The sequence below is a fragment of the Leucoraja erinacea genome, chromosome 10, assembly GCF_028641065.1.
Source record: "Leucoraja erinacea ecotype New England chromosome 10, Leri_hhj_1, whole genome shotgun sequence".
NCBI lineage: Eukaryota > Metazoa > Chordata > Chondrichthyes > Rajiformes > Rajidae > Leucoraja > Leucoraja erinaceus.
Genome location: NC_073386.1, coordinates 26,372,123 through 26,386,770, shown reverse-complemented (window position 1 = coordinate 26,386,770; position 14,648 = coordinate 26,372,123). Strand labels below are relative to the sequence as shown.

At 42.9% G+C, this 14,648-nt stretch overlaps 1 protein-coding gene across 10 annotated transcripts in view; it reads left to right on the top strand.

Moving 5' to 3' along the window:
• Positions 1-14,648, top strand: part of LOC129700943 (uncharacterized) — a 130,218-nt gene that overhangs the window by 28,706 nt on the left and 86,864 nt on the right. For 7 of the 10 annotated variants that reach the window (XM_055641794.1, XM_055641786.1, XM_055641787.1 and 4 more), the window contains exons 5-6: positions 4,671-4,767; positions 12,611-12,682. In XM_055641794.1, the coding sequence (XP_055497769.1) occupies positions 4,671-4,767; positions 12,611-12,682 (169 nt within the window). The remainder of the gene's footprint in view (positions 1-4,670; positions 4,768-12,610; positions 12,683-14,648) is intronic. The other 3 variants (XM_055641793.1, XM_055641792.1, XM_055641791.1) reach the window with 1 other exon arrangement.

The window sequence follows — 14,648 nt, the reverse complement described above, 5'->3', positions numbered from 1 at the left end:
CCGAAAAGGTTGTGGAGGTGGAGTTACATTCCAGGTGGAAATTGACTGACTCCCTTGAAATTTAAATATGTAACGGTATGTGGAGAACATGGAAAGGTTTAGTCGAAGCCATGATCGGATCAGGCAAGATCTTGTTGAATGGAAGAGCAGGCCTGAGGGATCAACGGACCTAAGTTGTGTCTATGCTCCCATGTTGTCTTAATTTAGAAATTTCTTCCACTCCTTTGCCCAATTGCTTCCATTGATTGCCATCCATATCCTCACTCATCTAACTCACCTCCTTTGCTTCCTTTTGTCCTGCCTTTCCACCTTTCTACAGCTGACTCATATGCTGCATGCCCATCTCTCAGATCATCTTTCTATCTTTCCCCATGTTCAGACATGTTCTCAGAGCCGCCTTCTCTGATCGCATTTCAGTAACGTACCTTCAGTCTAATACCGGTCAATATCGACTCACTCCATGAACCGGGAAGATTCTTATGGTGACCAAACTCCTTCGCAAATACAACTTCTTGAGCTGACTTAAATTCAATTAACTTAATACAATACTTGAAAAGCTTCCGAAAAAAACTAGTTCAGAGTATTTCTCCCTGAAGCCAATATTTCCCCTCTGTGTTATAAGATCATGTGATAGGAGGCCTGTCGGCCCACCAAGTCTACTTCGCCATTCAATCATGGCTGATCAATTTCCCCCTCCTAACTCCATCCTTTTGCCGTCTCCCCATAACCACTGACACTGTTGATAGAGATAGTTTGGATATTTAAGATTTTGTGTGCATTTGTAATGTTTCTATTGCAAGTGGCAGAATTTCTGCACATTGATTTTATACTTGCAGGGTTGTATGTTCTCATTAATCTTGCACTTCATTGGATTGGTTCTTAGATTATTTTTGTTAGAATCAAGATGTGCTTAAACATAGCATTTATTTTCTGTTTTGTCATGATTTACAATAAAGGAATCCAAAATAGTTTTGTGTATGGTTCAGTAGGGTGAATGTGCCATGTGGAAAAAAAGTTAACTGCAGTCTCACCTGAGTTGGGAGGTTGATCAAGTCACATTCCAAGACTTGGGCAAGAGACATCATGATGAATATTGTTTCCAAAGGCAAAAAATATTTTATTTTGTTAATCACCAGAAGGCGATCATGGAAAACTGATCAAAAGTTTCAAATGCTTGGAATTCTTACTCTGGTTCATATGTCACATGAAATAGCACATGTATTTGTTGAACTCCACTTTGGAAATTACACCTCTTCATTGATCCCTATGATGTTGATGGGCAGTATAGACTCAATTGTTGGGGTTTACCATTTTAGTCTGCTTGTTAAATTCTGAGTATTTCCTGTGGCTATTTTTGGGTACTTCAATATTCAGTTTTAACTTGTTTCCTCTCTAATCCTGGAACACTTTTTCAGTGGTAATAATGTATACTTGTTCCTTGGAACGATTATACCCAAAGCTAAACTGTTTCAGTCCAGTCATGATATTAGCATTTATTTAACAATATAGATGCTAGTTGGTTGTGTTCTGTTGGGTCCAGTCTCACAGGATAGCAGAGTGGACAGTTTTTTCAGTACGAACAGACATCTAGAAGTCCTATGTAAAAGTGTGATTAATGGGTTGTGAGGATCCATGAAAATATTAAGAAAATGTAAGCAAGGAAATTGATGACTATTTAATTCAAGGGTTAAATCTCAATGATTGATTCGTCATAGATTCAAAATCAGGAATTGCTTTGGAATGCCATCGGTTGCATTTAAGAATATGTGAAAAAAACATAACTATTAGACCAGAATAAAATAAAATCCACAATAACATTCTAGCTTCACTGAGCAGCAGCCATAAATCAGGAAGTTGGCCCACTTCACTAGGACCCAAAGTCTCAGAGATGTAATAAATTTGCAAGTGACCATTGTGAAATAAGAAACAATAAGTCCCCTCTAGAACTCTTCAATAGCATTTAGTGTCTCAATAGCTGGCAGAAGAGATGACTATTGCAATAGTAATAGGAGCTAAGGTTCGGATAGGGAGTGTGTCCCTTCCTTCTCAGTCGTTTCTTTAGCACATGTTAAATGTATGTTTTTCGTGTTCTTTAACTTGTTTTATGGGAGGGGTTAGGGAAACTTTTTTTAATCTCTTACCCCGATGGAGATGCGATTTTTTTCCCCGTATCTTACCTCTGTCTGCACGGCGGCTGAACATCGAAAAGCTGGAGGCCTTTGCTGGAGACGGACGTCGGGAGCTCCAACTGCAGGAGCCTGCGGGACTTTAATATCATGGAGCTCGCGATCTCTGGAAGTGGTAAATGAAAGGTGATGCTGCGACAACAATGGTTTATCTGCAATGAGACAAATAGGTTAAACATGAATAGACTGCTCTATCAATGTGGTCCCCTCTCACTGGAAAGGAATAGGAGGGATTTGTGTCTTGGAAATGAAATGTAACTTATTTTCGCACTGTGGAGTAGCAGGAGAAACTGGGATTGTTGGGTGACCTGTGGATCAATACTTGCAAAAAAAGTTCTTGTGTCTGTACTTGGAGGGTAAAGGAAAGCCATAAGTCTCACCAGAATTGTTTAACTCTCTTGACACACAGTAAACCTGAGTGCAGGCAGTGGGTTTGAATAAAACTAAATATACCTTTCACCAATGTCAGTAGTGTGGATCTAATTCTATCTCAGCACAGCACTGTTAATTATATAGCTAGTATCATTAATGGTGATTGAGAAAGATCTAACTTTTCTTTGCAAAAAAAATCCAGTTCACCATTCTTTCAGGGAAGGAACTCCACTATTTTCACTTGGGTGGACTCTTTACTCTCCGCAAATTTTTGCTGCCCTAAAATAGCCCATTGAGGGCAATAACACTTGTCTTCCTTGTGATTCTAACAATCGTAGACAGCAACATCATTATATTTAATAGCAATTCATTGAGGTGCAGGAACTGCAGATGTTGGTTTACTAAAAAAGACACAAAATGCTGGAGTAACTCAGGATGAGAACTTCTTCAAAGTAGGCATAATGAGGACATTTTGCAATTTATTGAGATCTCCTACCTCCATTGCTGAAAAGAACAAAGTGAAATACTGTTGGCTATCAGCTCCTTCCTTACGCCTTCCTTACTCAGACTTCGATCATAGGATTCATCACTGGGTTGGTATTGTGAAAGTCTAATCCAAATACCATCATGGATAGATCATCGCAAAAAGATTCAAAGAGAAAGCTCACCAACTCATTACCTCAGGATCTAAGGATTGCAATAATTGTTGTTGGCATCAAATAAATGAACTGCTGCTTTCATCCTCTGGCTTCCTTACGATGTTACATGATCATGGAATGATTCCTTGAATGATCATGGAATGATTCGTTGAATGATCAAACCTTGGAAATCACCTGCACTGAGGGATGGAACAAAGAATTGCACTGCACATTACAGTACATATTCCTAGTTGTGGATGGTTGATTGCTAGATTTCCTCATCCCTTTCTCCTGAAATAGCCAAAATAACTCCAGTTTTACCCTTTGAAAGGGGTACGACTTTGAAATACAAAATGTAATAGAAAGCTTCCTAAACATGTTCCAAAAGGATTAAAAACAGAAAATGCTGGAAATGCTCAGCAAGTTAGGCTGCATTTGTGGAAACACAAATTGTTAACCTGCTTTATCTGTTTCAGAACTGGCCATTTCTGCTAAAGTTGTTTGCTCATAATATTGGTTTAGTTAGTTCCTTCCATTAGCACAGCTGAATCTATTGGGCACAGCCTGATCAACTGGACATATCCCATAATCCTGCAACCATTTTGCAATATTTATATTCCCTTGTTTCTCATTCTTTAGCTGCTCATTCATTACTTTCTCATTTTAGAACCTCAACTTTTCTCCTTGTACCTCCTACTGCCCCGTTAACCCATTGACCAGATGAACAATGTAACTTATCTCCATAGCAACCCTGCTGCACTTTATCAAAGGTACTCTCAATCCTCTCCCATTCTCTGCAATTAAAGCTAACACATTTTCTCTCCAGTTCAAATGAAGTCTTTGATCTGAAACATTAACTGTGTTTCAATTTCCACAGGCACTCCAAAACTGCTTTGCATTTAAAATTGTAAACACTTCATAATGTTGAATTCTATCGTGAGTTATGTTCTTTATTTTTATTGTATGGCTGTATGGTTATCTCATTTCACTGTGCCATTTGGCACATGTGACAAATAAATGTATCTTGTATCTTGTATCTATAATTTTTATTTGAGATTTCGAGTACCTGCAGCTTTTCTTCCATTTCCATTTCCTGGCTTGGAATACATTTGTGTTAACCAGCAGCTTGGTATGTTGTTGAAACACAGAGAGACGAATACATGAACATGTTGTATACATTTGTTTGAAGTAGGCACTACTGCTCCAATGGAAGTCCTTCGGACGTTTCTGAATCACAAATTTTAACAGAAGTAGATGGAAAGTGCTGTCATAATGTTTAGAACATTTGTATAATTTAATTAATGAAAATTAAGCTAGACATTAATCTATCAATTTGGTAGATTAGCACAAATTAAGTCTGCATTTATATAGAATTGTATTCAATTATATGAATTATATACTAAGGTAACCTTTAAGTTGTTCCAGTTAAGTTGCCAAATCTCACTCATTTAATGATGGAAAATGTGTTTTATAGGAAAGATGTGAGAAAAACTATGGTGAACCTGAAAACTCGGACTTTGTTCTGCTTCCTCCAGTAAATGACCCTGGTGAATACTATCCTGAATTGAATGGTATGTCACCACATTCCAGGTGCTTTATGTTCTATTCATATGGGATTTATCTCATAATTAGATTTACTGTTATTTGCTGTTTGTTTTCGTTTCAACTCTTTGTGTTGGTCAGTATTGTACAGCATTGCACAAATTTCTGTAGATTGTTCTTTCCTGTTCAAAAAATATATCAAATTATTTTAAATTGTAAATTATATGATAATTGATTTTAATAAATGTTCCACTTTCCAAAATTATCTCACACCGTAAAATAAGATGTTTCCCCATGAAATTGGTGTTTTCTGTGCAGAATACGCATTGAATATATCAATGTTTCTTTATTTTCAGCCCAAGTATCCATTGACTTAATCTGAGTACTTTCAGAATGATTGATTTCTTCATAATTGCTGATGTTGAACGATAAGAAAGCTGAGATGTGGTATCTTGGCAAATTCTTAATTTCCCTCTTTTAAATTATCATCAAGGAATATTCAGTTTTTTTTGTCTCGGAGCAAAGGTTGGGAGAAGAATGATGTCCAAATTGAATGGTCTTGAGGAAACTAATTTATGTAAAAAATCTTAATTTACTTATCTTGATTAATTTATCCTCTAGTTGCTGTGTACAGCTACAATAATCTCCGACACAATTGATTAGTTAAAATTCACAGTGGATGAGGTTGAACATGAATATTTAATAACTATGCTTAAAGATAAATTGTTATAAACAATTGATTGAGTGTTAAACCATGAAAAAAAATAGAAAAGGCCAGGAATTCTCAGCAGGTCGGATAACAATTTTAAGCGAGAATGTCCCACCATGTACAACATTACATATGCTGCCATTCTTCCCTATTATCTCAGGATGCACAATTATGTGACACAAAGCCATACCTTTTAATAAGATTGTGTAGCCAGAATTGCAGTTCTAATCTCTGGGACTGTATTTTAAAGCGTACTGATAGCTATTTCCTCTATGTTTAAGTAAAAATGTTTGTAGATGAATCCAGGTCAGTGAATGAGTCGTCTCCAAATAAGCTCAAAGCCATTCCAATATCTACTGGGCATAAATTAAGAGCATGCTGGAATATTCGTCAATTGCCAGCTACAAAATGCACTGTAATTACTTGTCTCAGTCATTTGGACAACACCGACCAAACATGTGACCTTTGCACCAGGAATAATGACAATAGTAGGCAAATGGGAATACTACGTTTCTCCCTAAAGGGCCTGTCCCACTTGGGCGACTTTCTCGGCGACAGCCTGAAAAGAGGTTGTCGCGTCGTGGTCGTGACGCGTGGTGATGCATGTAGTGATGCGCAGGTGATGCTCGGTGTCTCCCTGTCGCCCCTGGATTTTGGAATGTTCAAAATCCTGGGGCGACATCTGGGTGTCTCATGCCGTGCGCCCTGCCACACGCTGACGTATACTGTCCTGCGGGTGACACCCGGTTAGGGTTGGGGGGCATCGGGGAAAGTGATGGGGGGGGCTGGAGAATGGGAGAAGGAAGGGAGAGGGGAAGAAGAGAAGGAGAGGGGGAGAAGGGGATGGAAGGGGGGGGAGGGAAGAAGGTGGGGGGGAGAGGAGAGAAGAGGGGAGAAGGGTGGGGCGCGGTGGAGGGGAGAGGGGGTGAGTTCAGTCTACACTCACTGAATCCATCCCTGTGAAAAGTTAGATACGGTGATTGGATCAATACATCTGTAAATAAAACTGAATGACTGACATCTTTTCTTTTGCACAATTGATTTTATTGTATTAATTTTAATATATTAATGTTTAAAATCCATACGATGAAGGAAGAATATTTTCCAGCCCATCTGTAGTCCCTGACCGTAACCCTAACCATAAACCTAGCCCTAACCATAACACTAACCGGGCGTCACCCACAGGACAGCATACGTCAGCATGTCTGTCGTACAACTTGACGCTTGCAGTCGCCGAAAAAAATCACAAAGTGGGACAGGCCCTTAAGTAACATTCTTGTGACTTGGTATTATATTGTTAATTCTTTGTTGTCGCTGGTCTAAATCCTGGAATCCCACCAAGCAATAGTGTCAGTACACCACACAGAAGGATTACTTAAAGGCGGCTTATTTCTACTTTCTTATGGGCAATTAGCGTTGAGTAATAATTGCTGGCTTTGGTTCCTCTTTCCCCTTTATTGTGAATATATCAAATCCTCTCTAAACGTCTACTCCTTTATGTAGCTTATGTTTGTATACTCCTGGTCCTTTTTCGTCCAATTAAAAAGTTTAACTTTCAACTTGCCTTCCCTTTTCCAATACCAAACTAAGTATTATGATGCAGTGAATGTGATTTCCCAAGTGTTCTACTGACACATAGCCTCACCACCAGCAACCTGGGTACAATCTTGACATCTATGCTATCTATGTGAAGTTTTCACGTCCTCTCCAAGACCACATGGGTTTTGCACAGGTATTTTGCTTTCCTTCCCTATCCTAAATATACACTAGGAGGCTAATTGGTTACTACAGATTGTTCTTAGCATAGGTTAATGGCAGAAATAATAAATGGGAAATCGATAGGCATGTTTGGGTGAGAACAAGTTGCAGGGAAATAAGAAGGGAGATTGGGAATAATGGGATTGATTCTTTGGACGCCAGCATCGCCTCCCTATGAGCCATTTATCAGTTTATGCATGTAAATACGAGATTCTTTAATGTGTCTTTCTCTTATGATGGTTATAATTTCTAATTCCCACTCTCCCATCTTCTGTGAAGACTGATCCAAAGTACTAATTTAGAACTATATACATCATCTGTTTCTACATCGAGAAGTTGCGTATTGCTGAATGAGGTACTGAGTTTTTGGTACTATGAAGCTGCAGGGCACCCTCGCTACTGAGCTTACAGTTGCCTGCCGCTTCACCATCCCACTCTAACTCTGAACTAGATATTGGAAACATTTAGCTGGCAGGCTAAGTAGGGGATTTTAACTTTCCCAATATTGATTGGGACTGTAATGATTTAGACGGGGCATAATTTATCAAATTTGTTCAGGAAAGTTTCCTCAGGCAATATGTGGAGAGCCATGCATGGGAGAGAGCACCGCTTGATATTGTCTTAGGAAAATGGGAGGGGCATATGGATGACATGTTCGTGGATGAACCTTTTGGGACCAGCGACCACTGTTCTATTATGTTTAAAATAGTTATGGATAGAGACGAGGCAGGTTCACTAGGCAAAATTCTAAATTGGGGCAAGGCAGACTTTGAATGTAATAGACAGGAACTTGCTCAAGTTAATTGATCAGGTTGGTTGAAGGAAAAAGAATATCCAGAAAGTGGATTGTTTTTAAAAGTGGGCTGACAAGAGTCCAGGACCTGCATATGAGTAAGAAGGAACTGCAGATGCTGGTTTAAACCGAAGTTAGACACAAAAAGCTGGAGTAACTCAGCGGGGCAGGCAGCATCTCCGGAGAGATGGAACGTTTCGGGTCGAGACCCTTCAGACTGGTTAGGGATAAGGGAAACGAGAGATATAGACAGTCCCATACTCCAAATTCCTCCGTCACTGCTTGTATGCGCCCAAGATGAGGTGTTCTATAGTAGAACATCCGAGATGTCCTCATTCTTTTGGGAATGGTCGTTCCCCTCTCCCATCATAGATGTGGCCCCCGGTACCTCGCAGCTCTGACCTTGCTCCCCCTCGTTGCAACAGACATGGAGTTCCCCTAGACTTTGCCTTCCACCCCATCAACCATCGCATACAACTCATAATCCTCTGAAATATCCGCCACCTCCAATGGGATCCCACCACTAGCCAAATTTTCCCATCTCCACCCCTTTCCGCCTTCCGCAGACACCGTCTCCTCCGCAACTCCCTGGTTAACTCATCCCTTCCCATTCGAAACCACCCCCTCCCCAGGTACCTTTCCCTGCAACCGCAGTAGATGCAACACCTGTCGCTATATCTCCTTCCTCGACTCGGTCCAGGGACCCCGACAATCCTTTCAGCTTGGGTTCACTTGCACCTCCTCCAACCTCATCTACTGTATCCGTTATTCAAGATGTGGACTCTTATACATCGGCGAGACCAAACACAGACTGGGCGATCGGTTCGCGGAACACCTTTGCTCAACCCGCGTGATCTCCCGGTTGCTGGACACTTTAAATCTCCTTCCCATTCCTACACAGACCTTTCTGTCCTCGGTCTCCTCTGTTGTCAGAGTGAGGCTAAACGCAAATTGGACGAACTGCACCTCATATTTCGCTTGGGCAGCTTACAGCCCAGTCGTATGAATATTGACCTCTCACTTTAGGTTGTCCCGGCATTTCCTCTCTCTCTATCCCTCCCCCACCCAAGTCTCACTAGTTTCTCATTTTAACCCTACAAACAGCTTACAGTGGTCTTTCCTTTATCATCATTACCATTTTGCATATCTTTCATTCATTAATCTTTATTTCTCCACATCACCATCTAAATCTCTTGTTTCCCTTATCCCTAACCAGTCTGAAGAAGGGTCTCGACCTAAAACGTCACCCATTCCTTCTCTCCAGCGATGCTGCCTGCCCTGCTGAGTTACTCCAGCTTTTTGTGTCTATCTTCAGGACATGCATATTCCTGTTGGGAGTGATGGGCAAGGCAGGTGATCATAAGGAAGTTTGGATGACAAGAGAAATTGAGGATCTGGTCAAGATTAAGAAGGAGGCATGGGGGCAAGTATAGGCAGCTGGGATTGTGTATCCCTGGAGGTGTTTCAGGAACTAAGGAGTACGCTAAAAAAAGACAATCAGGAGGGCAAAAATGTGACAGGATGGCTGTGGCAGATAATATTAAGGATAATTCCCAGAGATTTTATAAGCACATAAAGTGGAAAAGGGGTAATCAGAAAAAAGAATAGGGCTCCTCGGCAATCAAAGCGCTCGACTCTGTGTGGAACCACTGGAGGTGGGCAAGATCTTCAAAGAGTGTTTCTCCTCTGTTTTTATCATGGAGAAAGACATGAGGACGGAGGACCGCTCAGGACAGTCAACGAAGTATCTTGAGCGCAGTCAGTATTAAGGTTACGGAGGTGCTCAAGGTCGTAACATGTACGAAGGTAGGCAAATTTCCTGGGTCTAATCAGATATATCCAAGGACACTGTGGGAAGCTAGAGAGGAAATTGCAGGTGCGCTGGCTGTGATTTGTGAGTCATTATTAAATAAGGTGAGGTGCCTGAAGACTGGAGGGTAGCAAATGTTGTGCTTCTATTTAGGATTTAGCTGCAAGGGGAACAATTGGCCAGAGTCCAGCATCTGAGTTCGGTAAGTTACCAGAGATTATTATGATGGATAAGATATACATGCATTTAGATAGATGAGGGCTGATTAGAGATAGTCAGCACAATTTTGAAAGTGGAGAGATCGTGTCTCATGAATCTTTTTGAGTTTTGTGAAGTTGTGACCAAAAAGGTTGATGAGGGCAGAGCTGTAGATGTGAATATGAATGTGAACAAAGCATTTGGCAAGGTTCCATATGGGAGGCTGCTCTGGAAGGTTAGATCGCATGGGATCCAAGGAGAACTAGCCAACTGGATGGACAATTGGCATCATAAAACGAGGCAGAAGGTGATGATGGAAGGTGTATTTTGGACTGAAGGCCTGTGACTAGTGGTTCTGAAGCCCTGTGACTTGTCTCAGGGTTCGGGGATGGATCCATTACTGTTTGTGGTTTATATCACTAATGTGATTGAGTGTACAGCGCATGATTAGTGAGTTTGCAGACAAATCCAAAGTATTGTAGATAGTGAGATTGGTTGTCAAAAATTGCAGCGTGATCCTGATTAGTTGGACAGGTGGGCTGAGGAATGTTTAATACAGAGAAGTGCATGAGCGGCCTGGTGGCACAGTGGTAAAGTCACTGCCTTACAGCGCCAGAGACCCAGGTTCGATCCTGGCTATGGGTGCTTGTCTGTACAGAGTTTGTACATGCTCCCCGTAATTTTCTCCGAGAACTTCAGTTTCCTCCCATACTCCAAATACAGGTGCACAACCTTTTATCCGAAAGCCTTGGGACCAGACATTTTTCGTAATTCAGAATTTTTCGGCTTTCGGAATGGAAGAAATTTAGCGTAGATTTTAACGGCTGGCTCAGTGGTAGAGTGCTCGGCTCATATCCGCAAGGTCGCGAGTTTGCGCCTCGATCCCGGCAGTTACTCGATCGCGAGTTTGAGTCTTCAATGTAGTTTTTTCTTGCAGAATAGGAGAGAATAGGGAGGATTAGGCTGGGATCATTCTCTGCGAGATAATCTTAGTGCGGGAGACAAGTGTAGGAGAGGTGTACTGACTGTGTGGGCAGAACTTTGGAAGTGATTGCCCACCATTCTCAAAAGCCGCTGTGTCTCCCTGTCCCTCCAACTCCAGAGGAATCCGCTCCCCGATGGGCCGCTACGGCGACAAGTGGCAGTTCGCCCACAGCCCGAGCTGCGCCCCCTCATCCGCAACCCGGGTTCCTCTGGAGTTGGAGCGGGGCTGGGCTAGAGTTGTTGCTGGCTGTGAGTCTCTGGGATCTCCGTGCTTGCAGTGGGCCTGGGGGTCGGTGTCCCGATGAGGGGGCGCAGCTCGGGCTGTGGGCGAACTGCCACTTGTCGCTGTAGCGGCCCATCGAGGAGCGGCTTCTGGTGGTCCTGACGTCTCAGCTCCTGTCCAGGGGGATGGCCGGAGACGTCAGGACCAACAAGAACCCGCTCCCCGATGGGCCGCTACAGCGACATGTGGCAGTTCACCCACAGCCCGAGCTGCGCCCCCTCATCCGCAACCCGGGTTCCTCTGGAGTTGGAGCGGGGCTGGGCTAGAGTTGCTGCTGGCTGTGAGTCTCTGGGATCTCCGTGCTTGCAGTCGGTGTCCCGTTGGTCCTGACGTCTCCGGTCACCCCTCTGGACTGGAGCTGAGACTGGGAACTGTACCACCCTTGCCCCCTCCCTCTGCAACTGCAAACAACTCCACAGTCCCAGTCTCAGCTCCTGTACAGGGGGTGTTCCCAGTCACAGCCCGAGCTGCGCCCCCTCATCCGCAACCTCAAGACCAAGACGTACTTTGCACACCATCAGCTTCTGTCCCTACGGGGAGCGTGTTCCTCTGGAATTGGAACGGGGCTGGGCTGCTGCTGGCTGTGGGTCTCTGGGTTCTCCGTGCTTGCAGTGGGCCTGGGGGTCGGTGTCCCGTTGGTCCTGACGTCTCCGGTGACTGGCGCTAGCTCCGACGTGAAGACAGTGCAAAACCCCCGCACCGGTGCAATGGGCGGGGAGCTGGAGAGGGGAGGGAAGGGGTCACACACATGGCCGGGAAGCAGAGGGGTGTAGGTGGGGTGAAACTTAAGGGAGCGACAATTTGCTGCTGCCTGCACGCTGAGTTAAAAAGTTCTCATGCAAGACTCACGATACACTGTGTATCGTGAGTCTACCGTGGGAACTTTTTAACACAGCGGGCAGGCAGCAGCAGATTGTCAATTATTAACCCTCCCGCGCAATATACCCTCACCTTCTCTTTTATGAATGGGGATTTAGTTCCCCTTTCTTCAAGGACCGACCGGAGGTTCCGCTGTCACCTCTGCGGGCCGCCCTCGGTGAACGTTTTCAAGGACCTTTCTTCAAGGACTGAAAAAATGTCCGCTATTCGGAGGTTTTCGTTATTTGGATCGTCGGGTAAAAGGTTGTGCACCTGTACATATTTGTAGGTTAATTGACTTGGTATTAATATAAAAATTGTCTTTGGTGTAGGACAGTGTTAATGTGCAGGGATCGCTGGTTGGTGTGGACATGGCGGGCCAAAGGGCTTATTTCCGCATTGTATCTCTAAACTAAACTAAAATAAGTAGACACTTGTTTATTAAGTATACCAATGATGTTTATTTTATTCCTCAACAGAAATAGAGCGCTCTGACAATTATCAAGTGAACAATGTACCAGAAGTAGAACAACTTAGATATAATGATCCAGGTACACATTTATCTAGCTACATTTCACCCTCTGATACATCATTGTATCATTTGGCAATGCACGCCGACCTAACATTTAATGATTTATAAAATCACATGAAACTTGAAATGTATCCAAATATATAGGAAGGAACAGCAGATGCTGGTTTAAACCGAAGATACACTGAAGACACAAAAAGCTGGAGTAATTCAGCGGGGCAGGCAGCATCTCTGGCGAGAAGGAATGGGTGACGTTTCGGGTCGAGACCCTTCCTCAGTAGCCATGTAGGGTCTGAAAAATGGTCTTGACCCAAAACTTCACCTATTCCTTCTCTCCAGAGTTACTCCAGCATTTTGTATCCATCTTCTGAAATTTAGCCATAACTGTCAAGTTTTTTAAATTTTAGCAGTGTGTCTTAAGGTTTCGGCTGAGAAATTCATCAGTGCCATTTTTTATCATGCCTGTTCCAAAACAGCACTAGTTGGTTCCTTCATATATTACAACCTAGTTTCATAAAAAGTAGGCATCCATGGTTAAATTTTCCACTTAAGCAGTACACTTCCTCACACTCTGAATCAAGGAATTAGCTCTTATACCATAATACAATTGACACTCTTTCCGCTATTGCAGAGCGATGGCAATAATGGGAGCGGTTGTAGAATCCTCCCAAGGATGGCAAGGAAGGGGGTGACAGTATACTATCTATCAGTGGGGCAGTAAATACTGCAAAGTTTTCTGAAAATAAATGCTAAATCCAGGAAATTTACTTGTGAAAAGACCAAATGTGCAATCCTATCAAGCAAACACAAGCGCCTACTCTCAAATTTAGGATTAGAGAGAGGGGATCTTATAGAAACTTACAAAATTCTTAAGGGGTTGGACAGGCTAGATGCAGGAAGATTGTTCCCGATGTTAGGGAAGTCCAGGACAAGGGGTCACAGCTTAAGGATAAGGGGGAAACCCTTTAAAACCGAGATGAGAAGAACTTTTTTCACACAGAGAGTGGTGAATCTCTGGAACTATCTGCCACAGAGGATAGTTGAGGCCAGCTCATTGGCTATATTTAAGAGGGAGTTGGATGTGGCCCTTGTGGCTAAGGGGATCAGGGGGTATGGAGAGAAGGCAGGTACGGGATACTGAGTTGGATGATCAGCCATGATCATATTGAATGGCGGTGCAGGCTCGAAGGGCCGAATGGCCTACTCCTGCACCTAATTTCTATGTTTCTATGTTTCTATGATTGCTTTAATTTTAGACGTTATGCCCGAGATACTCATAGAGAAATGCTACACGGCATTAAACAAGTCAAGAATATTTTCATATATGATATGTGCACTTTTGCATATCCATATTAATGCACCTTTATCTATCGTGCAAAGCTCCTAAAAGGCATTACCTTGCACCACTTTTCAGACAATTCTTCCACAAGTCTTCCACCAGGGGCCACAGTCTTAGAATAAAGGGGAGGTTATTTAAGACTGAGGTGAGAAAAAACGTTTTCACCCAGTGAGTTGGGAATTTATGGAATTCCCTGCCACAGAGGGCAGTGGAGGCCAAATCACTGGATGGATTTAAGAGAGAGTTAGATAGAGCTCTAGGGGCTAGTGGAGTCAAGGGATATGGGGAGAAGGCAGGCACGGGCTATTGAGAGGGGACGATCAGCCATGATCACAATGAATGGCGGTGCTGGCTCTTCCTGCACCTATTTTCTATGTTTCTCTAGTTTTCGTGTGTTTAGTTTCAAAATTTCAAGGTCAGTTTATTGTCACATGTACCAGTTAAGGTACAATGAAATTTGAGTTACCATACAGCCATACGAAGTGAAAAATAACATGACACACAACCACATAAAAGTTAACATAAACATCCACCACAATGGATTCCGCATTCCTCACTGTGATGGAAGGCAATAAAGTTCAATCTTCTTCCTCTTGTTCTCCTGCGGTCGGGGCGATCAAAGCCCCTGCAGCTGACGATTGAAACCCCC